This window comes from Podarcis vaucheri, assembly GCF_965113315.1.
Source record: "Podarcis vaucheri genome assembly, chromosome: 14".
In the NCBI taxonomy this organism is placed as follows: domain Eukaryota; kingdom Metazoa; phylum Chordata; class Lepidosauria; order Squamata; family Lacertidae; genus Podarcis; species Podarcis vaucheri.
Window position 1 is genome coordinate 8151586 of NC_138752.1, and position 25881 is coordinate 8177466.

Here is a 25881-nt window from a genome sequence, read left to right on the forward strand (position 1 = left end):
TTAGCTGCTCTGCAGTTATCCTGGCTCCTGCTCCTCACTTATCGCTGTTGTTTGCTGGATCCCTGATGATGGGCCATGTTGGCAGGGGCTGATGCAAGCTGTGGTCCAAGAGCATGTGGAGGGCCCCAACCTCTGTGGCTGACCTGTGTGGGGACAGGGCAGGGCAGCATCGAGATCAGGGTTGTGGGGGTGCACCTGTGAGAGCCCTGGCTGTGCCTGGGCAGCCCTGACCTCCCCCTGCCCAGGCAAGCTGCAGCAAGGCTGCTATCAGGAGAGCGGTGCTTCCCCAACACACAAGTCACTAGGGTAACTAACAATTTACTGCTCTTCCGCGACACACAAGATCAGCTGCCTGAGGCAGCCGTCTCTCTCTGCCTAATGGCAGGGCTGGCCTTCACATATGAGAAAGCCTTCGATGGCACACTCCTTAGATATTTCCATCTTGCTTCTGAAAATGTTAAGGATAACCGGCAGAGGACAGCGCAGAGCACAATTCCACACACCTGAAAAGGGCTAGGCATCAAAGCCTCATTGTTAATGCTGCAAAAATGGTTGTGCACTTGAGATCAAGGGGTGTGTGTGTGTGTGTGTGTGTGTGTGCATGTGCATGCTGATTTTTATTGCAGCAGGAGCTGTTTGGGGTGTATGCAGGTGGGCAGCCAGGGAAGGATGCTAAATCCTGGAAGTAGGAGACCTCATAGGTCCCCCCTGCCTCGTACTCTGTATTTACTATAGGTTTCAATGTAAACACCCAAACTGTCTTGGATTTCCCCTTTTCAGTTCTCCGACGGCCAATGAGGAGGCCTCTGCACGGCACTGACGTCAGCCCCATCGCTCTCAGCCTTTCTCGAGGACAGTGACTTGGTTGCCAGGGCGACGGAAGAACATACTCCCCAGGCTGACTCTCCCTGCTGGAGGCCGTAACACCGCCTGGATGTCTGTCTCGCAGCTCCCAGGCTGGCTGGTGGCATGGAGAGGAGAGGCCTAGCCCTGTGGAAGGAGTGCCTGTGAACCACAAAGCAAATGGTAAGCAGGGTGAGGCTCGCAGGACGGGTTTGTGGTGGTGTGAGGGGGTCGAGCGACTGCTGGACCACAGATGGCAACGCTGACTTCGCCTGGGAAGGGATGTTCTGCGTGTGTTGGAGGAGAAGAGCGAGGAGTGAAGGTTGCCCGGTTAAAATGCAAAAATAAGAGATGGGTTGGAGGTTTGACAGCGGGCTCCAAACATGCCGTACATTGAAAGCACATGACTCCCCCCAGAGGATCCTGGGAACTGAAGTTTGTTCAGGGTTCCGGGGGTTGTAAACTGTGGTTCCCAGGATTCTTTGGGGAAAGAAATGTGCTTTATAATTGTGTAGTGTGCGTACATCCTTGGAAACAAAGGTCAGTTATTAAGCGGAAAAATGAAATGCAGAATAGGTGGACCAAGTGCAATATTTTATTCATTGTATCCCACCTTTTTCTCCAAAAAGGGATCACATCATGGTTTTGCTTTAGCTTTATTAATCTAGATAGCCACCACCTTATTTTTAATGCTTATTTGTTTCTTTTCTTTTTATTTCAAACCATTTGCAAACCTCTTAATGAGTTTTAAAAACCCCTTAAGCGCATGTTTGTATGTTTGATTGTGTGTCTACATTCATCTGCAAGCCTTAGGGTCCTCTCTTGTCATGTAATGCTGACTTTCTGAGTGCATAAGCAACTGCAGTCATTCCTGAACATTGGAAATGGAGTGAATGGGTGGGACTTGCAATGAATGCAGCAGTGTAACCCCATCCCTCTGTCCTAGGTGTTTGTATGGTCAATCCACACCATGCAGTCAAAGAATTCTTATACCACTTCAGCAGTCATGGCTTTCCCCAAAGAATTCTGGGAGCTGTAGTTTGTTAAGGATGCTGGGAATTGTAGCTCTCTGAGACGTCTCCTAACAACTCTTAGCACCACTAACAAACTACAGTTTCCAGGATTCTTGGGGGGAAGCTGTAACTGTTAAAGTGATAGAAGACTGCTTTATTTTATATATATATATATATATATATATATATATGTAGGTTTTGGTGTCTTCGGGTGTCTTCCCGTGTAAGAGTCGGGGTGTTATATATGCAGGTTTTGGTGTCTTCGGGTGTCTTCCCGTGTAAGAGTCGGGGTGTCTGGGCGACGTTTCGACGAGGTCTCACTCGTCATCTTCAGGCTGGTGCTTTCGGCTTCTTGTTACTGGAACAGAGCAGAGTCTGGTGTTTGAGTTCCTATAAATACTGTTGAGGGGTGTGGTGTATAGCCTCCAACGTTCTGGGCAGAGAGGAAGTTCCCAAGCCCAGAACGTTGGAGGCTATACACCACACCCCTCAACAGTATTTATAGGAACTCAAACACCAGACTCTGCTCTGTTCCAGTAACAAGAAGCCGAAAGCACCAGCCTGAAGATGACGAGTGAGACCTCGTCGAAACGTCGCCCAGACACCCCGACTCTTACACGGGAAGACACCCGAAGACACCAAAACCTGCATTCCTGTACCCGTGAAAATCTACGAAAGCAAATATATATATATATATATATATATATATATATATATATATATATATATATATATATATATATATATATATTTGCATTTTCAAAAACAGGAACAGAGAGCATATTTAACCCCCCTCCCCTCCCCCTGTCCCATTTACAACTTTGTACCAAATACAGCATGTATTTTATTATGATTTTTTGAATTGATTTTAAAATGAATTGATTTTAGAATGCTGTGTTACTTTTATTGTTGTTAGCCGCTCTGAGCCCGGCTTTGGCTGGGGAGGGCGGGATATTAATAATAATAATAATAATAATAATAATAATAATAATAATAATTCTATATGACTTCCCTTCCACCCTTTTCCTGGTTCCTTTGCTTTTCTACTACTCCATGTATTCCATATCTTTTTAATCATCCAATTTGTAATCTATTAAATACTCTATCTATTTCAGCTTTGCTGGATTTACTCAAGACCTGCTAACCCAGTCCTTTTTCCCCTAAAAAAATGTTTAGGGTTTCTCTCATTTTCCTACTCATATTGAAATACTGGCCCTCATGAGGCCAAACTTAGATTCACAAAACATTTAGGGGTATTGCATACCCCTGCGTCCCCCCAGAAAAAAGCACTGTGTTAATCTATGTATTTGTCTATACCAGTTCTTAAAATATTCAATAAGCATTATCCATTCTTCCTTATATAGTGGAACCTCGGTTTTGGAACGTCTCGGCTGCCGAACGTTATGGAAGCTGAATGCCGAAAACCCGGAAGTGAACGCTTCCATTTTGGACTGAGCCTTGCAATTTCCCCCATGTTTCTCAATTTTCCCCATTGAACTTGCTGACAGCCCTTTGATCCTCAGTTTTCAAACGTTTCAGAAGTCAAATGGACTTCCGGAACGGATTACATTTGAAAACCGAGGTTCCACTGTATTCCTTATCTTTGTTTTATCTGATCCTGTTCGTCAGACCAGCCAGTTCAGCGTATTCAAACATTTTACACTGCCATTCTTCCTGAGTGGGTACTATATTATTATTATTATTATTATTATTATTATTATTATTAGAGAGCCAGTGTGGTGTAGTGGTTAAGAGCGGTAGTCTCGTAATCTGGGGAACCGGGTTCGCGTCTCCGCTCCTCCACCTGCAGCTGCTGGGTGACCTTGGGCTAGTCACACTTCTCTGAAGTCTCTCAGCCCCACTCACCTCACAGAGTGTTTGTTGTGGGGGAGGAAGGGAAAGGAGAATGTTAGCCACTTTGAGACTTCTTTGGGTAGTGATAAAGCGGGAAATCAAATCCAAACTCTTCTTCTTCTTCTAATAATAATTATTATTATTTATACCCCGCCCATCTGGCTGGGCCTCCCCAGCCACTCTGGGCGGCTTCCATAGAAACCAAAAATACAATAAAATATCAAACGTTAAAAACTTCCCTGAGAACTAGACTTGTTCTCCACCTTTGTGCCCATAAGGTTCTAGCTGCGGCAGTATCGTATAGTAATAAACTTTTGTTTTTATAGTAATTAACTTGTTTTTTGGGGACTTCCATTGCTACCATCCCCAAGAGGAAAATCTCAGGTCTTTCGGGGAAAGTTTTTTTAAAGTATCTTTTTAAATTCATCATATATCATTTCCCAATATTCCTTCATTATTTTACAGGACCACCACGTGTGAATAAAAGATCCCTCAGTTTCATTCAACTTCCAACATACACCTTTTTCTTTTTTAGACATAGTTGACAATCTGGTGGGTGTCGAATATCATCTGTGGGCCAGTTTCATCCTGTTTTCTTTTATCGCATAACATGCCGTAAAATTCATATTTATTTTCCACAACTTTCCCCGTAATTCATAATCCATATTGTGACCCACATCTTGTGCCCACTTAATCATGCTCAATTTCACAAATTCCTCTTTAGTTCCCCACTCCAACAGCATTTTGCACATTTTGATAATACTTTTATATTTGTAAAAGTGGTAGAAGACTGCTTTAAATGTAGGGGTGGGTGTGACCCGTGTGTATCTATTTATGTATTACGTATGTATTTCTTTTTTCATTGGATGCAAGGGGTTGGTTGTGCTAAGGATCACTGGGGTGTGTGTGTGATTTCCTCCCACATTGCTGTGTTCATCTGCATGTGATGATGAATTGTAGGGAGTGCATTGTGGGATGTTGTTTGGGTTGGGAGAATTGGTAGCATTAAAATGAGTTGTTCGAGTTAAATCCTGCATGAAATGGCTAAATGAAAGCTGAGGGAGGTGCCTGTGCGTCTGTGTTATAAGAAAAAAACTGCTCCTTTTCCCTTATGGGGAACACAAGAGCCCATATAGAGTCCTTTTGTAGGTTCTCTATCGGTAGGAGAAAATAACAGAGACCAACTGGAGAATATTGAGAAGCAAAGCAGCTAGTAAGCCTCATCTTTATTAAAGCTGTTGCAACAGGGTGCTCCCCCCCCCACAGGAGGGGGGGGACCCAGGACAAAGGTGTGCAAGCCCTTATATAGACATTTTAAATTGTTCACCCTGGAGTCCAAGACCACCCCCAGATACATCATACATACATCAGAGAAGGGGCGGACTACAACAGAAATCTGAGTGCGTTGTTTTTTCTCCTGTCTGCTAGGTCAGTGTTTCCCAACCGGTGTGCCGCGAGACGTTGGCTGGTGTGCCGTGGGAGGGAGGCGGGCGAGTCGGGCGGTGAGAGGCGGCGGCGGCGGCGAAGATCCGCGTCGAGCCGGGGGCGGCTCCGCGGTGGTGGTGCCGAGCGGCAGGGCAGCGCGTGCAAAAGGGAGGAGCGCGAGACAGCGGAGGAGGAGGAGGCCGGCATCTCCGGGCAGCAGCAGCAACAACAGCAGCAGCAACTCCCGGCGACGGCTCCTCAAGCCCCGCCGCCGCCCCCTCCTCCCCCCGCTATCGCCGCCACCACCACAACAGCCGCCGCCGCCTCAGTTGCCGCCGTCCCTCAGTCCCTCGCTCTGCTGCCTCCTCCCACCCCCAAAGCTTGGAGGTTCCCCGGCAAGGGGGAGGGAAAAAACTTTCACTTTCGTGCGTCCCTCCCGGCGTGACGCTGCGCGCTGACGTCACGGGGCTGCAATGGTGGTGTGCCGCGAGATTTTTTTCCTTAAACAGGTGTGCCGTTGCCCAAAAAAGGTTGGGAAACACTGTGCTAGGTTACTTGATTGGATTACCTGGGCATCCTGGCCACTCTTTTGTTATGATAACTACTCAACTCCTGAATCCAGGTCACAGGCTCACACCCTATTCATATCTTAACTGTGTCCTTGAGACAGGATTTGTGAAAGAGACAATGGGGAGATTTCCCATTTCCTTCAACCTTGCAGAGAAATATTTGAGGTCATTTTGGGAGAGAAAAATGGTTTCAGGACTTTTCTGTGGGTTTCAGACATGTGGTTTACATATTTGTATGTGCTTGCTTGGTACATTTATGAACATCTATTATACATATATAAGACCTTAAAATTATTATAACACCTGTGTGAATTCTTGGCTTTCCATTTGCCACCACAGCAGTCAGTCAACATTTTACAGCCCTTGAGCATCCTGGGATATTTTTGAGATCCACCCTTAGAGTTTTCCTCCCCTAAAGGTGTTTTGCATTTCCACAACCTTTGGGTTCCATCTAACCTGCTGCTGCCTCCCTCTTGGGGGCGGGCAGTGCTGTTTTGGCGACGTAAGAATTGCCACTCACCACCCGAACGCTGGAAATAGGAGGAATGATGATCATATCTTATATGCCATTAACGTGCTGCCTGCACTTTGAACAGTAATCAGAAGGAGACAGGTCCCTGCCTTAAGGAGCTTACAGTGTAAAGTTCAACAGAAGCAACATGAGAGAGGAGAGGAACACAGAGTTTTGAAAGCAAACAGGAGGAAATAAATGCCACTCCATTCATAAAGACGCATCCTCAGGATCATTTAACATGGCTTCATTTTCATGTACGAGAAATGGCAACTTTATTATTATTATTATTATTATTATTATTATTATTATTATTGAAAAAGAAAGCTTAAAAAAATCCTGGAATATTGGGTGAAGCATCAAGATGTTGTGATTCAAAATGTGCCATTGTGAAAACATTATATTTGCAGAGTCCTCACTCTTCCTCATCTGGCACTTTTCTTGACTTTAGGACATCAAAGGTCAGTACTGGACTGATGATGATTCTGATGGAGAAAACGAGTCGGAGGAGTTCTTGTATGGAGTACAGGTGAGGCTCCTGGTGCTCGTGGAGGGGAAATGTGGGCAGCAGTGAACGGCTGCAGGATTCTGTACAATTTCCTGTGGAGCTTCAGAGTAAGCAACAAGGATGTAGAGGCCTCCTCTCATGCGTCCACACTGCTGGGCGCTTGCCAAAGCCCACAATCCTACAGGCAGCCACATATGATATCTGACCGAGACCCTCAGTTTTGCTCATAGAATCATGGGAGGGTTTCCAGAGCGTCATCTAGTCCAACTCCCTGCAACCCCTGACCCATGGCCATTCAACATCTGCATAAAAACTTCCAAGGGTCTTCCACCTTCCGAGGCACTAACTTTTAGTCCGAAACTCATTTATTGCAATTCTAATCCATTGGTTTGGCTCCTGGAGAAGCAGAAAGCTCTTCCATCTTCCATGTGGCAGCCCTTCAGATATTTGGAGATGGTGAGCTATTACCTCTCAAGGTCTTCTCTTCTCCAGGCTAAACCTACCCCAACTCCCTCGACCATTCCTCATTAGGCTTGGTTTCTCAGAGGATTTCATGCTTCATGTATATTCGCTGTCTCTGAATATGTATCCCCTGTACTGGTTCGGTGTGTATTTCTGCAGGGGACCTGTGCGGCGGACCTGTACCGTCACCCGCAGTTGGATGCTGACATCGAGGCCGTGAAGGAACTGTACAGTGAGAATTCTGTGTCTGTCCGGTGAGTTCTGTGGTCCAGGTTGGCACTAACTCAGGACCCCAAAGCCAGACCTGTCTTGCTATGAGGTTCTCATCAGGGACCTGATGTCAGGGACTAGGCAGAGGAGGAATGGTGGAGACCACCTCCCCAGGAGAAGAAGACAGTTCAGAATTACAACAGGGGTTTGTGGGAGGTCACAGCTCAGAGGAAGATGAGGAGAAAAGTTGGAAAATAATGGGAGAGGAGGAGGCGGCAGAGTCAGAGCAGCTGGCTGACACATTATCACTAGAAAGTATTCCAGATCCTCCATCTCCCAGAACCCAGCGAGCCTTAAAAGTAGGAGAGCAAAGGGCTTGGAGACAGATAGCCCTAAGCGGCAACCGTAGAAGGGGTGGTGCTGTTGACAAATGAGGAAGTGGAAGAGACGGGGGTGGGGGTGGAGATTCACTCGGGACAACACCATTATCCAAGAGGCTGCTCTGTCTCATGAGACCAGGGCCCTGCAGGATCTGATTTCTTTCTGCAGGGCCTGTAAGACAGAGTTGTTCCACCTGGCCTTTGGCTTGGAATCAATTTGATTCCCTCCCCCTCTTTCCTTTTTCCTTTCTCTTTCTGTATTGGAACTCCTATTTGGGGACTTCCGTGGCTTTTTTCTGGCCCATGTAGGACCAGTCTGGATAGTTAGCCTTGGTGAAGACTTTTCATCCTCAAAAAAGTTTTTGATTTGAGTTTCCACTGAAATGAGGCTGTATTTTAATGATGTTTTAATGTTGTATTTTAGTCTTGTTTTTAAGTTGCATTTCAATCAATTGTTTTTATATCGGGTGTTAGCCTCCCTAAGTCCGGTCTTGGCTGGGGAGGGCAGGGTATAAATAATTTTTTTTATTATTATTCCCAAACCTCCCTCTGTGAATATTGAACAAAAAGCAGATGGTAAGGACTTTCCCTTGTCTTATCCGTTCCTGGCAACCTGCCGTGGGGGTTGGTTCCTCTGCCGCCTGACACCTGTGTTCAAATCTTTAAGTGGATGCAATAAAAATAAGACACTGGAAATATTACTAGAAGCTGGAGAGTTGACCTGAGCCCCTTGGAGATCATCAGTTCTCGATTCCTTAGGGTAGGGAAATGCATTCTTAGGGCTGTATCCAGTGCTGTCTGTCCACTGTTCCTGTCTTTCCACCAAGTATTCAGAGCCTTCTAGAATGGGACATAGTTCTCAAGACTCAGGCGTTTCTGAGGACAGGCACAAGGGGTGGCAGGAAAGCGGGAGGGAAGCATATATGCAGATAGGCATTTCTTCACCAAAATGGCAACCTCTTCTGCCACGCTGGCTGCAACTAACCACTGCCTTTGTTGAATTGCATAGAAAACTAACCTCTGCCTAACAGGATAGAATACCATACTGCTGTTCAATGGAAATATTTCCGAGTACTCTGATAGGAGAGAAGCGCTGCCTTCCCCATGGACTTATAGTTAACAATGAAAGAGCAATGCAATCTTATTTAAGAGCTTTACTCTGTTCTTTCAAAGACCCCTTTACAGTGTGTGTGTGTTTTATTTCATGTATTTTAATAGCCAACTTACAGGAACAGCACAGAAGACAGACACCATTAAAAACATGTACTTGCATGTAGGACAACTTAAGTTAGAAAAGTATAGTGAATGGATGGAATCTACTGTATGATAAAAATGTTACAGACACCATATAGTTGCCATCAATAAGAAATTTACCTATTTTTTTAAAAAAAAATCCAAATGCTGGCATTGTCCAGAAAAGTTTGACTGGCATATTTATAATTGTTATAAAGTTGAACTGCTGAAATATGTTCCCTGAAATGGTTTATGATAGCAATAATGCATTATATGTCCCCACGTTTATATTAAAAATCCAAACACAAATGAAAATGAAGACAAGCTTGCCAATACCTGATTCTGTCCTCTATCCCCCCCCCGTTTTTGCAACCATATACTTATGTACCTTTTAACCCCAAGGAAAAAAATATCTAACGTTCATTACTACCAATAACAGGAAGAAGAGATTTATTTTGTTTTGAGAATGACAAATCCATCTTAGAAGAATTTAAGCATGCTCTCCACGTATGCGGCGTGCTAGCGGGATATCTTTTGGCATGATTGTGACACGTGTGTGTGTGTGTTTGTGAGCTGATCATGGCTTGGGGGCAAGTTACCTCTTCTCCAGTTTTCTGAAGCAGAAGCACTCATTAGCAATAGCATCGTCAGCAAACCTGTGCCCAGGGAGATAAACTAGAGATGATTTTCAGCTGGTTCATTGAAGACAAGCAGGGCAATGCACATACCCCTAGCGACTGAGAGTGGAGTCCAATGACAATAGAGGGACTGTGTAGGTCTTGTGCATACAGGTTGGCACTTTAGGCTGGACAGTAATGGTGGGAAGAAATATCCCTAGAAGCAAGGATGCTGAGTGGGCAGATGCAAAAGAAAACCCTTCACCCTTAATAGTTCAGGGTTTGTTTGTTTTTTCTTTTAAAGAATTTTTATCTCAGTCCTCAGCCAAAAAAGACTCCTAGAGTGGCACTTAAAAAGGAACTTAAAAAGGCAGTTCATTTCCTCAGGCACACAATCTAAAAAGACATGATGCAAAAGGAAAATTAGATAGAAGAGGACATAAGCACACTCTGGGGTGAAGCAGATCAAGGACAGGAGGCACAAAAAGTTGTTGGTCTCTCACCGATGGAGTAGTCCTGTCCCTCTCCCTTTCGGTGTTGCAACCAGATGTAATGACTGCTGCCAGGTGACAGATGTGTAGCAGGAGCACAGCAAGTGTGGCTTGCATGCCACGCGGCACCTGCAGAAATTCCCTCCTCTGCGCAACTATGAAAGGCGCAAGGTCCTTCTGCACAACTATGGACCTTAGGATCTGAATCCATGGATGAATCTTGATGAGCAAAGAGGTTTTTTTTAACTCAATTCCAGTCCTGGAGTTGTGGACTTGAAGGTCCCTTCCAGGTTCTTTCTGGCCCTATGATTCTTTATTGTAAAGAATCTACCAAACTGGTTTAACCAACAGGAACACAGGAAGGTACCTTATCTTGTATTAGACTACCCGGTTTAAGCTGAAACCTCCATCTATGCTCAACCTGTATCTTTGTAGACAAATGCAAATACCACAATAGCTGCCTGACTCCAGTAGACTTCATTCAAAGCGAACCAAACACTGCATCCCCAAGATCCTTGCTGTTCAGGGATTGGGAGTCTGCGTAACACTGAGATGGTTTTTAATAGTCAGGAAAACAGCCTGAGCCATGGCAAAGGTCCCACAGAACCACGTGGTGGAATGTAAGTGCAAAAAACAACAGTGCTTGCATTGACACCTAGAGTAAAAAAGGTAAAGGGACCCCTGACCATTAGGTCCATTCGTGTACGACTCTGGGGTTGCGGTGCTCATCTCGCTTTATTGGCCAAGGGAGCCGGTGTACAGCTTCCAGATCATGTGGCCAGCATGACTAAGCTGCTTCTGGCGAACCAGAGCAGAGCACGGAAACGCCGTTTACCTTCCCACCGGAGCGGTACCTATTTATCTACTTGCACTTTGACGTGCTTTCGAACTGCTAGGTTGGCAGGAGCAGGGACCGAGCAACAGGAGCTCACCCCGTTGCGGGGATTCGAACCGCCGACCTTCTGATCAGCAAGTCCTAGGCTCTGTGGTTTAACCCACAGCGCCACCTTTGTCCCTGACACCTAGAGTAGCTGGCACAAATTTAACTCCAGGTTTGGATTAAGAAGGGCAGGGGGGCAGAAAGCTCTGCAGATCAACAGAGGGGCAGCTTCTCCGTGTTACTTTCTTTGCCATCAGCTAGCTCCATGTGGCCCTGGCCTTTTGCTCTTCTCCCTCCTGCTTTTTCTCACACTGGTCTTTCCCTAATGCTCCTGTTTTCCTCCTCAGTGAATATGGGACCATTGACGACGTGGATATTGACCTGCATATAAACATCGGCTTTCTAGATGTAAGTTTTGGGACACAGTCACATGCTTAAATGAAATCCCCACTTTCTGGATATCTGCAGAACCAGAAGCCTTAAAGATTCCCCCAACTCTGACACTGTCAGGAAGATTGATTCCTCCTGGATTAGCAACAGGAAATTCTCACACGTGGCCTTTGCACGTTTTATGGTGCAATGGGTTGGACAGCTAGCGTTTAGACTTGGAGTCAATCCATTGGCACCTAGACTGTTCATGCATGTTTTAATCTGTTTTTAGTTTATTGCTGATTCTGTTCTTTTTAAAAAAGTGCTTTAAAGAGTGGCTTTCACTGATAATTTTATTGTTTTATCCTCTTTGTAAATCACATTGAGGTTTTGTTTCTGTTTTAGTTTTACAATCATGTAGCATATAAATTTTATGGGGGTGGGGTGGAGAAGAGAGAATAGTCCTTCTGGATCAAGCCAGTGGCCTATCCAGTCCAGCATCGTGTTCTCACAGTGGCCAACCAGGTGCCTGTGGCAAACCCACAAGCAGGGTTCAAACACTAGAGCAGTTTCTCCTCCCGGGGTTTCAAGCAACTAGTATTCAGAAGCATGGCTGCTTGCAGCTATGGAGACAGAGCAGAGAAATCAGAACACATACCTCTGGGAAGCCCACAAAGAAAGGCTTAAAAGCAATGATCCTTATAGTTTCTCCTTGGCATCTAGTACCCATATAATGCATGAGACTGGCAACTGTTGATAGCTTTATTCCCTTGTCTAATTCCCAACTAAAGCGATCTATAACAGCAGCCATCCCTACAGTGGTGAAGCTACCTGCTCTGGCAACGGGAGCGGTGTACATCCGGGGGCGTGGCTGGCACGCATCCCAGGGGGTGTGGTGCATGTCCCAGGGGGCTTGGTGTGCTGCCCGCAGGGTGTGTGGTGCGCATCAAGGGGTGCGCAAGTGCCGAGCATCCCAGGGGGCGGGGATGTGGGCGGCCACAATTTCACCCACCCGGAGCGCACCTGGGGCGGACCTCCCCCCCCCCCCGGCCACCAGTGCATGCCTGTCACAGTGAATTCCAAAGATCAGGCACCCCCAAACTTGGCCCTCTAAATGTTTTTGGACTACAACTCCCATTATACCTAGCTAACAGGACTAATTGTCAGGGATGATGGGAGTTGTATTCCCAAAATATCTGAAGGGCCAAGTTTGGGGATGCCTTCCATAGGTCAACTGTGTACCTTGTGAAGAACTACTTCCTTGTTCTATCTGTTTCAAATCTCCAGCAAAAAAAGCTTCACTGGAGAACCATGAATACTAGGAATATGAGAAAGGGAGGAAAATGTGCCCCAATCCAGTGCCATGATCAACTGCAGTGTTTTGCTTCCTTGTATTTTTCTGACTTCCACTTTGAGCCCTTGGTCCTTCTCCTCTTCCATAGTCACAGCCCTGACTAATGAGGATGCTCTGCTTCTCATTGCAGGAAGAGGTGGCAACAGCCTGGAAGGTCCTTCGGACCGAGCCCATTGTCCTCCGACTGCGGTTCTCTCTTTCCCAGTACCTGGATGGCCCCGGTGAGTATCACATTTGCCTCTAAACAAGGAAGAACATAAGAATAGCCCTGCTGGGTCAGTCTAAAGGTTCACCTAGTCCAATGTCCTGTTTTCACAATGGCCAACCAGAGGCCCATGGGACGCCCACAAGCAAAACCTGAGCACAATGCTACCATCCCCACCAGTGATTCCTGGCAACTAGTATTCAGAGACATCCTTTCTCCAGCAGTACTAGCCATTGTGGCCAGTAGCCACTGGTAGCTTTATCCTCCATGAAAGTGTTTAATCTCCTTTTAAAGCCATCCAAGTTAGTGGCTGTCATTAGCTCTTGCAGGAGCAAATTCCATAGTGCTAACTATGCACCGAACAGAGAAGTACTTGCTTCTGAAGGGAGATGGAAGGATACAGTTTGTAATGCTAGACTAATAAAGTTCACCATTGATAAGAAGGATCAGAAATTGTTCCTATACGCAACAATAGCGGCGAGGTTACTGCTGGCTCAGGTGTGGAAACAACAACAATTGCCAACAGTAGAAGAGTGGCAGTACAAGGTCATGGAATATGGGGAAATAGCCAAGTTAACGGGGAAAATTCGACAACAGGGCGATGAAACATTTCAAAAAGAATGGGAAAAATTTGTTATACATAGGGTAAGGTGATATAGTGAAATCAGTAGAATGGAAATAAACCTCGTAATGGGAAATTAAAAGAAACTTTATTGGATGTTGATGACAATATGAATTAAAATGTAAAATACAATCAAGGTAACTAATTGTATCTGTATATGAATATAGACAAACAACAAGCCGTGTATATACAGAAAGATTTATTTGCATATAGACACTGTATGGATAAAGTTGAAAGAAGAACAACAATATACAAAATCGATAAAGACAATGCGAAAAACTTAGAGACGACATAAAAAAACCAGAAGAAGGAAGGAGGGAAGTCAACTCTTAGGAGTAAATGTAAAGTAATGTGTATATGTATAGTATGTAATCATAAAATCAATAAAAATTATCTTTAAAAAAAAAAAGTTCACCAGGGCCGGCCCACCCATAAGATGGGGTGAAGCAGCATTGACAATGAATTCTGGGTGCCGAAATACAAACGGATCAGAAAAGACTATTTACGTATGCGAACACTGCTGCTTGGATGTTACCAGCCCAGAGATGGAAAGCAGACATAGTCCCTACCAGAGAAAAATGGCAGATTAAATTGATGGATTATGCCAAAATGGCAAAAATGACCGGAAGAATCAGAAACTAGGAAGACCAAAAATTTTTATAAGGAAAATATATAATTTACCTTAAAACTAATTGTAAACAATTCAAAGTATTAGTAGGATTGGAATGATACTTGTAGTTTAAGGTTGAACTATGGTTGTAATGGAGATGTAATAGATTTGGATTAACGGAGAATATGCAGGAGGAAAAACGTTAACACAAGGACCCACAAAGTGGAGGAGGGAAGTCCAGGGGAATTTATGGAATTCTCTTTTTATTTTGGTTATTTGACAATTGTTTGTAAATTTCAAAATTTGAAAAACTTTTTTTTTTATTAAAGACATTGATTTCTGGTGAGATCTCATGAGGTCTTATCAAAATCACATGAGATCTTGCCGAAATCTCATTGGAACCTGCCGCTGCGCAACCTAGGTAAGGGGTGCTTCAGCAGTGGCAGTTTGGTGACAGCAGGGTTGGGCAGCACTTCCCATTTCATCTCAAGTGGTGAAATGTGATGCACCACCCCTGTAGCTCATTTATTGTGATGCCTTACTATGGAGCCTATCACTGAAGCTGGTCCAGTCTTTCAGAAGTCTCTTTCCCTGGCTAGACGTTACCTTCTTCCCTTGACTCTTAACTCTTCTTGGTCTTCAGAACCGTCCATTGAAGTTTTCCAGCCATCCAATAAGGAAGGGTTTGGACTGGGCCTACAGCTGAAGAAGTGAGTAAGGCCTTTTTAAGCTGAGTCATGAAGCACAAGGTGTTGCTCTAGAGCAAGGGTTGTCTAGTCCAAGAGGCCACATTTCAATGGTTGGTGGGGTAAGAAGGGAAAGTGATTGGAACAATGGGGGTGACTCTCTACCCTTCTACACTAGGTTATACTGTATGTATATTCATACATACATACAGTAAGTCTTACGTAATTCAGAGGGTTCTAGACACAAACACACCTCTCTTCAACCCTATCTGCACTTTAATTTAAAAACAGTACAGTATTGTATGGTGTGCTTTGGGGTTCAGTGATGGGGATAAAACACTTCCAAGATCTTTTCTCGGACTCCTTTCTACCTGTCCCACTGATGGGAAGCTGTGAATGAGGCCAGCTGTTTCAGCACCATGGAGAGCTCCCAGTGAGCAACATACTCCAACAAGGGTTGGAGATTAAAGGAGGCCTTTTGAGGCTCTGTCTCCAGTCCACCTCTCCAGTTCAGGAGAAGGCACTCATAAGAGTCCCAGCTCTGGCTCCAGAGCCCCCAAAATTGTAGGAGCAAGTTCACTGGGCCTCTGATCACTAGCTTCAGTCTCAGAGCTAGGGACCTGATCCAGCTTTTTGAGCCTCTGACCTATTTAGCCGCTGACTTGGTGTTGTGGTCACTACCAGTTTCTGGGTTCATGATAGTGATGCTGTCAATCACCGTTTCTCTTCCCAATAGGATCCTGGGAATGTTCACATCCCAGCAATGGAAACACCTCAGCAACGACTTCCTCAAGACCCAGCAGGAGAAGCGGCACAGCTGGTTCAAGGCCAGTGGCACCATCAAGAAATTCCGTGCCGGTCTCAGCATCTTCTCACCCATCCCCAAGTATGTCTTTTCCGCCGTCTCCTCCCAAGAGTGGCTTGGGGTCTTCCTTGTTATTTATTTATTTGTAATCATTTTTATGCTGCACTTCAGCTGAAAAGGGCTCCCATAGCAGCTTACAGATATCAGAGAGAAATCAGTCCCTTCCCCCAGGCTCACGGCTCTTAAGAGACATGGCACAAAAGGGAAAGGTATGAGGAAGGAGGAGGAAAAAAGCAAGCTCAGGCACTAATTCGTAGTGGCAGAGCTTTTGTGGTGAGCAGCAGGAATGGATCTTTTTTAAAAATATGAGCCAAAAGTTGTCTGTTCTTGCAGTGGAGAGACCCTGCAAGCCCCATCTTTCTCCCTGTCCCACAGGCTGGTGGAATGGCTGCTGCAGATGACAATTGAAGGACGAGCCTGGTGGAGCAGTTCTCTTTTCTTCCTCATAATTCCTTTACTTTGTGATTCTCTCTGAGGGATGAAGAGAGCAAGCAAGCTCTCCAGTTTGGGGTGTACATACATGGAAAGCCCAGCCCAAACATTAGCCCAGAGAAGGTCTTGAAAAGTTGTGCAACTCTCCTTTCCAAAGTCCAGATGGGAGACCCCTCCTTGTCAGCAAAGGGCAAATGGGTCTTCCCCACCAGCCTCAATCTGCCCCCAGCCAGCCTCCACTTGTCTTCTCACAAGCAACCCAAGGGGGTGGCATTGTCTGTCGGCTTCCTCCTCCTTTGTGTCAGGGCTGCCCTTGTACACCCAGAATGAGTTGGCTGAGCCTGTCACTGGCTCTGGCGCCCCCTCCCGTTGGGCTCCCCACTTTCTATCCTACCCGCCCCAATGGGTGCCAGTCGCCACTGCTCCTCCGATTGTGAGGGCCGATCTCTCTGTGTCTCCAGGTCCCCCAGCTTCCCTGTCATCCAGGACTCCATGCTGAAGGGCAAACTCAGCGTCCCAGAGCTGCGCGTCAATCGCCTCATGAACCGCTCCATCTCCTGCACCATGAAGAACCCTAAGGTGGAAGTGTTTGGCTACCCTCCCAGCACCCAGGCAGGTGTCGCCCCATTCAACATTCTGGTGGGTTTCTTCTCTGGCCTTGTCCCTTGGGGCTGGCTGTGGGTTTTCTCTTGGAGGGCTCTTGATAATGTTTACCTCCTCCTAGTGCTTAGCAGTTGGAGGTGAGATAAATGACGAGGAGATCATGCAATGCTGGAATCACAACTAAAGACTCCCTGGCAGGTGGCCATCTAAATTCTGTTTAAAAACCTCCAATCAGGGAGAATCACATATGTAGATTCTTTTCCACATTAAAAAAATTGCCTGCACCCAACATTCTTTGTCTGCTATAACAAGAGTCCTTGTGCTAATGGATGGCAGAGTTTAAAGGTTGGGCTGCAAAAGAATCCAGTGCGACAGTTGTGCTGACGATGACTTTAACTTGGTGCTACATTCAATGCAACCCAAAACCCATGAGCCACAAAGCTCCCTGCAAGTAGAAAATGAGCATCTCAAGGAGCATCTTGGGGTTTAACCTTTCTCCTTGACTTTCTAGTTTTCTTTGTGCAGAGAGCTTGGTGTTTTTTTGTTTTTGCTTTTCCCTGGGAGTAACATTCAAATATGACCTGCCACCTCCCGTTTGAAAGAGAATGATCTAGTAGTTGCTGCACCCACGTGATGCTGCTTATTTTATAGCTTGGCTGCCACCTACAAGGGTATATTTGCATTGGTTTTCATCTATTGCTCGTTGGAGACATTTGGTCTCTGTTGGCAACTGAGTGCAGCAAAGGAAAGGAGGCCCTTTGTTCTAGAGTCCAGGCCAAAAATAGCCTCCCTTCTCTTTATTCTTCCAAAACAAGTGGGCAGTGCCTCTTTTTTTCTTGTCCTTACATCTCAGATATGCAGGAGGTTGCCTGCCTTGGGAAAAGCGACAGCGAATGTCATTGGAGCAGCAGCTGCTGCCTTGTTATGCAAGAATGGAAAGCCAGTCCACCTTGCCTAGTGCTGTCTGCTCTGATTATCAGGGCAATGGCAAAGTCTCATAACGTAGTGTGCCGGCTTTTGAGTTCCACATAACTTCATCAGGCTAGATGTTAAAAATGCTGGCGGTGTTGGTGGTGGTAGGTGGCCTGGAGGAGAGAGAGAAAAGGCTATTCGTGTTTGCCAAGCCATCCATGTGGATGGAATATGGGAGGAGGCAGCAGACATTCAAAAGAGGTGCTTTTTTCGGGTTGAAGTTGCACCGTAGTCTCCTGGGAAGCAGCAGCACATAATGGCTGTATCCCCATCTCTTCAAATACAACCAGCACAGGGATATAGGAAGCTACCTTAACATTGATTCAGATTATTGGTTCAATTAACTCAGTATTGTCTACACTGACTGGCAGCAGCTCTCCAGAGTTTCAGACCAAGGGTCTCTCGCAGCCCGACCTGGAGATATTGGGGGCTGGATCCGAGACCTTCTTCATGCAAAGCAGATGCTCTTCTAGGGCTGTGTACACATCCCCCCAAAATCCAGTCCGATTCAGGGCCCAACCCAGCACTTTGAATCAGCCCCAATACAACCTGGGCAAAGCTGGAGCTCACCTGAGCTGACCCTGAACTGGGCCCTGCCTCAGTGTCGAATTAGGGTTTAGCCTTCGGACTGAATCTTCTGCTCACCAGCTGGTGACTGCAGCATTTGGTCTTGATGCGTGTTGCTTTGCCAGAGAATTCCCTGTGGGGAAGGTGCTGCAAAGACTGCCTGCCTCTCCTGCTGTCCAGCCACCCTGCCTTTTGACAGCCCGTGGTCGCTCCAGGTGCGTCAACCTGATCTGGGGACATCTCAACCCAATCTGGCTAAAGCCCAGATCAGCCCAAATTGGGCTGATTCATTTTGGGATCTGGGCTGTAGCCAGATCCAGTGCACAGCCATGGTCCTTCTAACCGTTCTGCCTCTACCTATAGGTGACATGCACATGTTTCTTTGCTAGGCTCAGAAAAGGAACAAAGAGAAGCTAAGCCAGTCCTTATGTAAACAGTTGTGCTATCTTAAAAACAAAAAGTCAAATAGAAGCCAAATTGGGTAGCTATACCTAATAGTTGGAGGAAGCATTCACACAGAGAACACTCTAAATGTGATTTGAAAAAAATACCAAATTTACCCATAAAAAAGCAGAATCCTAAATTGGATGAAGTTGATCTGACACCTCTTGAAGATGAGATTTTATACTCTGGATGTTGGTGCAGCTAGGTTACTTTAGACCAGTGTTTCCCAAACTTGAGTCTCCAGCTGTTTTTGGACTACAGCTCCCACCATCCCTGACCATTGGTCCTTCTAGCTAGGGATGATGGGAGTTGTAGTCCAAGAACAGCTGGAGACCCAAGGTTGGGAAGCACTGCTTAGTCATGCTGGCCACATGACCGGGAAGCTGTACGCCAGCTCCCTCAGCCAGTAAAGCGAGATGAGCGCTGCAATCCCAGAGTCGTCCAATGGTCAGGGGTCCCTTTACCTTTTACAAGACAAGTTGCAGTTTGGCTTTGAGATTCAGTTCTGTAGCCTGGCTGTTGCTTTCAAGGTTTCTCAGCCTCAACTCCCTTGCAGTAACAGGCTCCTTTCTTCGTGATCCTGTGGAAAGAATCAGCAAGTGGTCCTAGCAAGTTTGCAAGTGCCCAGATGTTGGGCTCCCAACTCCCATCCACCCAAGCCAGAATGGCCAGTAGCCTGGGATTTGTAGTTCAACAATACCTGAAGAGCCATAGGTTCCCTATCCCTGACCTAGAGAGACTGCAGCCTCTTGTCATATGCCAAGGTCCCAACTGGAATAGGAATTCCAGAGGGACTGGCTTAGAGACACCCTTCTAGATATCTTTACATGTAATTGGTGGCCGGCAGATACGTACTTGAAGAAAGTTAATGTGTCCTATTGGTGATGAATGAACAGGTGCAGAGTAATGTGGCCGGGCTCTTTCTTTGTCTGCTCACTTTGCAGGTTGGTGGCCACTGCAAAAACATTCCTACCTTGGAGTATGGGTTCCTCGTGCAGGTATGTAACCCTTGTTCTGTGTTTTCCGATTCAGCACATGAGAGCCAAAGTGGTTCTGTGGATCTGCGGTGGCTTCTGTCACTTTGGAGATCTGGAGAAATGAGTTTGATGAAGCACAGACACACATTGTGGAATATTCTCCTTTGGGCAGGGTTCTGAGGAGGCTTATTTGAGATAAAGGCTACAGCTGCACCATACACTTAAAGCAGTATCATACTGTTTTAAATAGTCGTGGCTTCCCTCAAAGAATACTGGGAGCTGCAGTTTGTTGAAGGAGCTGAGAACTGTTAGGAGAGCGACACCTATTCAGTTCCCTGGGATGAGGCATTGATTGTTAAACTGATCTGGGAATTGTGAAACAACCATTGCAAAGTGTACCACAGCTGTCATTATTATCTTTATTTGACAACATTAATGAAGACAGCAAAACTAAGGAACTTCTTATCCTTTCACTAACGGCCACGTGGGTTTGAATTGCTCAAAGATGGAAAACCTTAGACACTTTGGGACTTTCGTTATGGTATCAGATGTGTGGAACCTGACCATTTTTGAAAGAAAGAAAAGGATACAGAGTTTGAGAGTTATACGAGGCCAAGAATGACCACAGGCTTTTTATGCAACTTGGTGGATATTAATGGTGCCACTTTGCAGCACCAGATTTCAGCAGTATCTATGGAAATCTGGAATTGTGTTCTGACTTCAGATATAGTGATAGATATTTTTACAGAGATACTTTCCGCCTTTCCTCCACCTCACATACATCACTTATGTATTCTTCTTGTATTCTTCTTAATGTGGAATATGTCTCATGAGATTTAACATTACCTCCTTGGCTATTGTTACATTTCTGCGTTTCTTTCATGTTTGCATTTATGTAATAAAAATGCAATAGCATATTCTGAGCCATGGCTCTTCCCCAGACCTGGGGGGCTGTGGTTGGCCCAAGGCCCAAGATCTCCCACCCTACCCTTCAGCACAACTCCATCAATGGTCCATGTAGCTGAGTCTTGTTTAATTTGACTGGCAGTGGGGCTTGGGCAGCTTTCTTTGTGTGATGGCCTGGGACTCGGGCTCGAACTCGGAACCGGAGGAGTCTCAGTCTGCACCAAATCCTCTGCCTCAGGCAGCATCTGAACCTAGTCTGGGGCCCCAGCATCTGAACCCCCAGTCTGCACAGGTTCCCCTACAACAAGCACCAGCTGGGCCGAGTTAGGGGCCTGAGCCTGCCCTGGCTCCAGATGCGGGGATTGCCTCGTTGCCTCCAGCTGGGCCATCACTTACAGCTGCTCCACTACCAGTTGGGTCAGGAGAGGCTGAGGCGGCCTCTGGGTCTAGTAACCCACCGACATTTCTGGAGCTGCAGAGACTCAGGTCTGAGAGAAGGAGAGACCTGAGTACTCGCAGGAGGAGTGCCCACCTTCGGGTGAGACAGGGAGGTGAGTCACGGGGGGATCAGGACTGGCCGTTACCCCGACAGAGATAAAAGGCTATTGGGCCCTGCCCCTGGTTGCAGGAGCAACATTGCTGCTACCTGCCTGAGACCCTGTGCCTGACCTAGCCTGCCTTGTGACTTGCCTTGACCCTGTTGGACTGTCTCCTCTTGGAATCCTTGGATTCGGGACCGGACCTGGACCGCGTTTTTTTGGGTTTACCCCCGGGCCCAGCACACTTTGCTAAGTTTGTTACATGAGATCCAGTGGAGACTGGTCCATCGGGCAAATGGGGCACTGCCCCACCAACCTCAGTTGGTTCCTCTTAGCCAACCCCCACCTGCCTGCCTTCTTACTTACAAGTAATCCAGGAGGTGGTCCTGGCTGTCAGCTTCCTCTTTAGTTCCAGTTTTGCCCCTTGTAGAGCTCAGTGGGGAGGAGGATGGGGACACTAGTAAAACAATTTCACTCTGCCTGCTGTTGGCCACAATGCCACATGCCATCGAAGTCTGGCTGCATTGACTGTTGGCCTGGCTTTCCGCCCCACCAACCCCAATGGGCACCAGCCACCATTGCTGAGATCCTCGAAGGGGAGATATGGGAGACTGTTTCTTCCTGGGACTTTCTGCAGGCAAAGGGGTGGTCCATCCCGCTTTGCTGCCTAAGGCAAAGTGAGAAGATGCTGACCCCCTTACCCCCCACTGATTGGGGCCTCAAGGCAGTGGCAGCTTCCGACGAGATCAGCAAGATCTCGCGAGAGTTCCACAAGATCTCATTCGGAAGCTGCTGTGGTGAGACGCCAGTGACAGAGCAGGGGCAGGCCAGATGTCCACAAGGGTGTTTCCTCATGGAGGAGTGAACCAGCCCTGGCATGTACAGAGCTGTGGCCCCCATTCCGCAGAGCGAGTCCTTCTTTTGACCTGGAGGTGGCCCTGTGTCCTATTTTACAGAGGGATGTCCAAAGACAGTCATTTATCTGAAGGGCTGACTGGTTCAAGTCCTGCGTAGTGAAGAAGAACCCTAAGAAGGCAGGGGGGAAAAAACACCTGGACTTATAGCACTTGCTCACAGTCTTTTTCTTTTGTTCTATTTCTGTGAAGATTGATTTCTTTCTACACTTGCATCTGCCCACAGAAATTCATGTGTGCAGATTTTATGCAAATTGGCCTCCACTTTGTGTGTGATGTGACAAAATCCCTCTATGTGTGACCATGTCGAAGTGTCCACCTTGTCTGATCTAGATGTGGTCTCCCCTCTCTCACTCAGATCATGAAGTACGCCGAGCAGAGGATCCCTACCCTGAATGAGTACTGTGTTGTGTGTGACGAACAGCACGTCTTCCAGAATGGATCCATGCTGAAGGTACTACTCTCAGTCTCTTAAGTTCAGGGTTGTGGGTTCAAACCCCATGTTGAGGTTGGATTAGATTGTCCTCAAGGTCCCTTCCAACTCCATGATTCTCTCTCTCTTTCTCTCTGTCTGCCAGTATGAATGAATGTTTAAGTGTGTGTGTGTAATTCCTAAGAAATACTGATAAAACGAAGAGACTTTAAAAACAAGTCTACATAATAAAATGATCAAAATAAAAATAAACAAGCAGCTTCATACCTGGCATTGCTTGGGAGTTATAAGAAAACAAAAAACACACACACACACAAAAAAAACAGTACTATTTCAAAACCAGTGGTTAAATCAGTGCAGTTTTGAATGGAGCAATCCACCATCTTGATTCAAAAGGGCATCCAATCACATCCAAACATAGACAAAAACCTCCTCCCTGATTTCTGGAGCCGCCAGGTAAAATTAGGTTATGATATATTAAGAGCTATCCAAATGCATAGTGAACAAAAACTTTCCAAGATATATAGTAGAATCTACCCCTTTAAAACAGTTTTTGTGTATTTAACATTATTTACATAATGCTTAATTAAAATCCAAAAAACCCCCTAACCCTCTGACTTATTTCCATAACATATTATAAAATATTCAGAAGAAAATATAAATCCAAACTAGGGGAAATGTCATTGTGGGAAAGGTTTTCTTCACTGGTGATAAAATCCCTGAGCTCAAGAGTTGAAAAACTTGGTGGTCCTTTCGTTGGATTTCTTGGTGGGGGAGCTGAGTGGACACTGGAAAAAATGGGGGGGGGGGGCGTTCTGTAGTTTTTTATTTGTCTTGGTTAAAAAAAGAATGGAGGTGTGATATGGTTTTATGAAACAATTATATTGGAAACTGCTATATATAATTACTAAGAAATTCAGATGGAAGAGATTTGAGGAAGTCAAATAATAAGTTTATGAAGATGGATCTTAATTAATTAATTGTTAGTGTAGTGATGATTTGTTGTATTTTATGTTCTGTATTCTTTGTTCTTTTTCTTTTTTCTGTTTCATTCTTTTTCTTTTATTATTGTTAACTTTTTCTTTTGTTATGTCTATGTATGGAAAATAATAAATATTATTATGGGGGGGGGGGAAGAATGGAGGCCCTGGAGGTCATGTTAATGGAGCATGAGGCAGGGGCAGCCCTACCGCTGGGCAGAGTGAGGCAGCTCCCTGGGTTCTTGGTCCAGGGACCTTCTGCATGCAGAGTTATGGTCTCTCCTGGCCATCGGTGGTGGCCTCAAGGAAGTGTTATCCTAGCATGCAGAGGGACTTTGGCACCTCTCTCTCTCTCTCTCTCTCTCTCTCTCTCTCTCACACACACACACACGTTGTGTGGCTTTTAAAATCTTTTATTTTTGCCTTTCTTCAGCCAGCTGTGTGCACACGGGAGCTGTGTGTCTTCTCTTTCTACACTCTGGGTGTGATGTCCGGTGCTGCAGAAGAGGTGGCCACAGGAGCAGAGGTACAAGGGCTGGAAGGGAGGACTGTCTGGGGCCATAACTGGGAACCAAACAATAATCAAGGGCTCGCCTACAGCCAGGGCTGATTCTTGAAAGTTCTCCTTCTGTTGATCTTCTGCTGTCACTCTTTCATCCATGCAAGTATGACGGCAATAAAATTAATGGTGTCATTGCAATCTATGGAAGCTGACTGAAGAAGCAAGGATTCTGTACTGTATAGAAATTTATTCGTGTAGCTGACTACAGTGGCAAGAATGTTACTTGCCCAAAATGGAAAGAAAAAGAAGTCCCAGCAAAAGAAGAATGGATTTATGGAATATGCAGAAATGGCGAAACTTACCAGAAAAATAAGAAATCAAGACAACAATTTTCTTTTGTAAAAGAAAGGAAATGGTTTCTTGAATATTTACAAATAAATTTTAAACAGATAAGAACATTGACAGGATTATTGCAATAACCTGCAGTTTTATAAGAGTATCTATTTAAAGTAGATGAACAAATGAGCAAATTAAGTTAATTTGGATATGCAGAAAATATTAAAAATAAATTTAAGGAACTGCAGAAAGAGGGGGAAGGAAGTAGGGTTTTGAAATGATTGTAAAATTATTGAAATGTATAAAATTGAGAATTAATAATAATAATAATAATAATAATAATAATAATAATAATAATAGCAGCAGCAGCAGCAGCAGCAGCAGCAATGATTGACTGGGCAGCTACAATGCTGTACATAAAAAGAGAGCTGGGGCATAGTGATTTGTATGTTGTTTTCATGAAGATATGCCCTTTAAGGCATACTTTAAATTATGCACTTTATCCTAGTACAGTGGTACCTTGGTTTACGAACTTAATCCATTCCGGAAGTCTGTTCTTAAACCAAAGCGTTCTTAAACCAAAGCATGCTTTCCCATAGCAGCAGGGGACTAAATTTACAAATGGAACACACTCAATAGGAAGCGAAACATGTTCTTATTCCAAGGCAAAGTTCACAAACCAAAACACCTACTTCCGGGTTTGCAGCGTTCTTAATCCAAGTTGTTCATATGGTAAACTAAGACATTTTCTTAAACCAAGGTACCACTGTAGATGTTTTTTATACACGTTACCTGGTGAAAGAAGTGCATTACAGAAGCCTGAGAAGTGCAAATTTTGATGGACAGCTGTGCTTCAGTTCAAATATTGTTTTGGAAAGTGTGAACTGGATATATTTGCCTTTAAATGTGAATGGAATCAAAGCTCTCCTTCGTCAGGCTCATCTCAGCTATCTGCCAATCTCCCATTCCCACCACCCTTCTGAGTAATACCCCTCCCCACCTTCTCACTATATAGAAGGATCTGGCAACTTCTGTTTCAGTGTATCTGAAGAAGTGTGCATGCACACGAAAGCTCATACCAAGAACTAACTTAGTTGGTCTTTAAGGTGCTACTGGAAGGAATTTTTTACTTCGTCACTATGGATGAGTATGCCTAGCCGCTCATTGAGAAGGGTGGAAAAGCTTTATTGGAACATCTCCCTGGGAATGCGGCCTCAGAAGCTATCCATCCCCACGTGGAAGCTTCTCAGCCCTGTTGGGTTGTAGGACTCTGGTTTATTTTCATGAAAATTAAACAATGCCCCATTACCTCTGTCTGGGCAAGTCAGGATGGAGATGAGATGAGGTGTTGGGATCTGCCCTCTTCAGTTCCTTCTCTCTTTCAGGTAGTGGACCTGCTGGTGGCGATGTGCCGAGCTGCCTTGGAGTCTCCCCGCAAGAGCATCATCTTTGAGCCTTACCCCTCTGTTGTGGACCCCAGTGACCCTAAGACCCTTGCCTTCAACCCCAAGGTTAGTGTAAGGTAGCAGGCCCAGGGCTGCGAGGGATTCTTAAGACTGGGGTGGGACC

The 25881-nt window shown here is 45.6% G+C and overlaps 1 protein-coding gene across 5 annotated transcripts in view; it reads left to right on the forward strand.

Moving 5' to 3' along the window:
• Positions 1–25881, forward strand: part of PARP6 (poly(ADP-ribose) polymerase family member 6) — a 61753-nt gene that overhangs the window by 10706 nt on the left and 25166 nt on the right. For 3 of the 5 annotated variants that reach the window (XR_014213411.1, XM_082198521.1, XM_082198522.1), the window contains exons 2-13: positions 781–1026; positions 6667–6744; positions 7345–7439; positions 11344–11404; positions 12850–12940; positions 14800–14866; positions 15579–15728; positions 16601–16778; positions 19670–19723; positions 22420–22515; positions 23908–24000; positions 25698–25823. Coding sequence is in view for 4 of the 5 variants with exons in the window: in XM_082198521.1 (XP_082054647.1) it covers positions 1024–1026; positions 6667–6744; positions 7345–7439; positions 11344–11404; positions 12850–12940; positions 14800–14866; positions 15579–15728; positions 16601–16778; positions 19670–19723; positions 22420–22515; positions 23908–24000; positions 25698–25823 (1092 nt within the window). In the remaining variant the exon portion in view is untranslated. The remainder of the gene's footprint in view (positions 1–780; positions 1027–6666; positions 6745–7344; positions 7440–11343; positions 11405–12849; positions 12941–14799; positions 14867–15578; positions 15729–16600; positions 16779–19669; positions 19724–22419; positions 22516–23907; positions 24001–25697; positions 25824–25881) is intronic. The other 2 variants (XM_082198523.1, XM_082198524.1) reach the window with 1 other exon arrangement.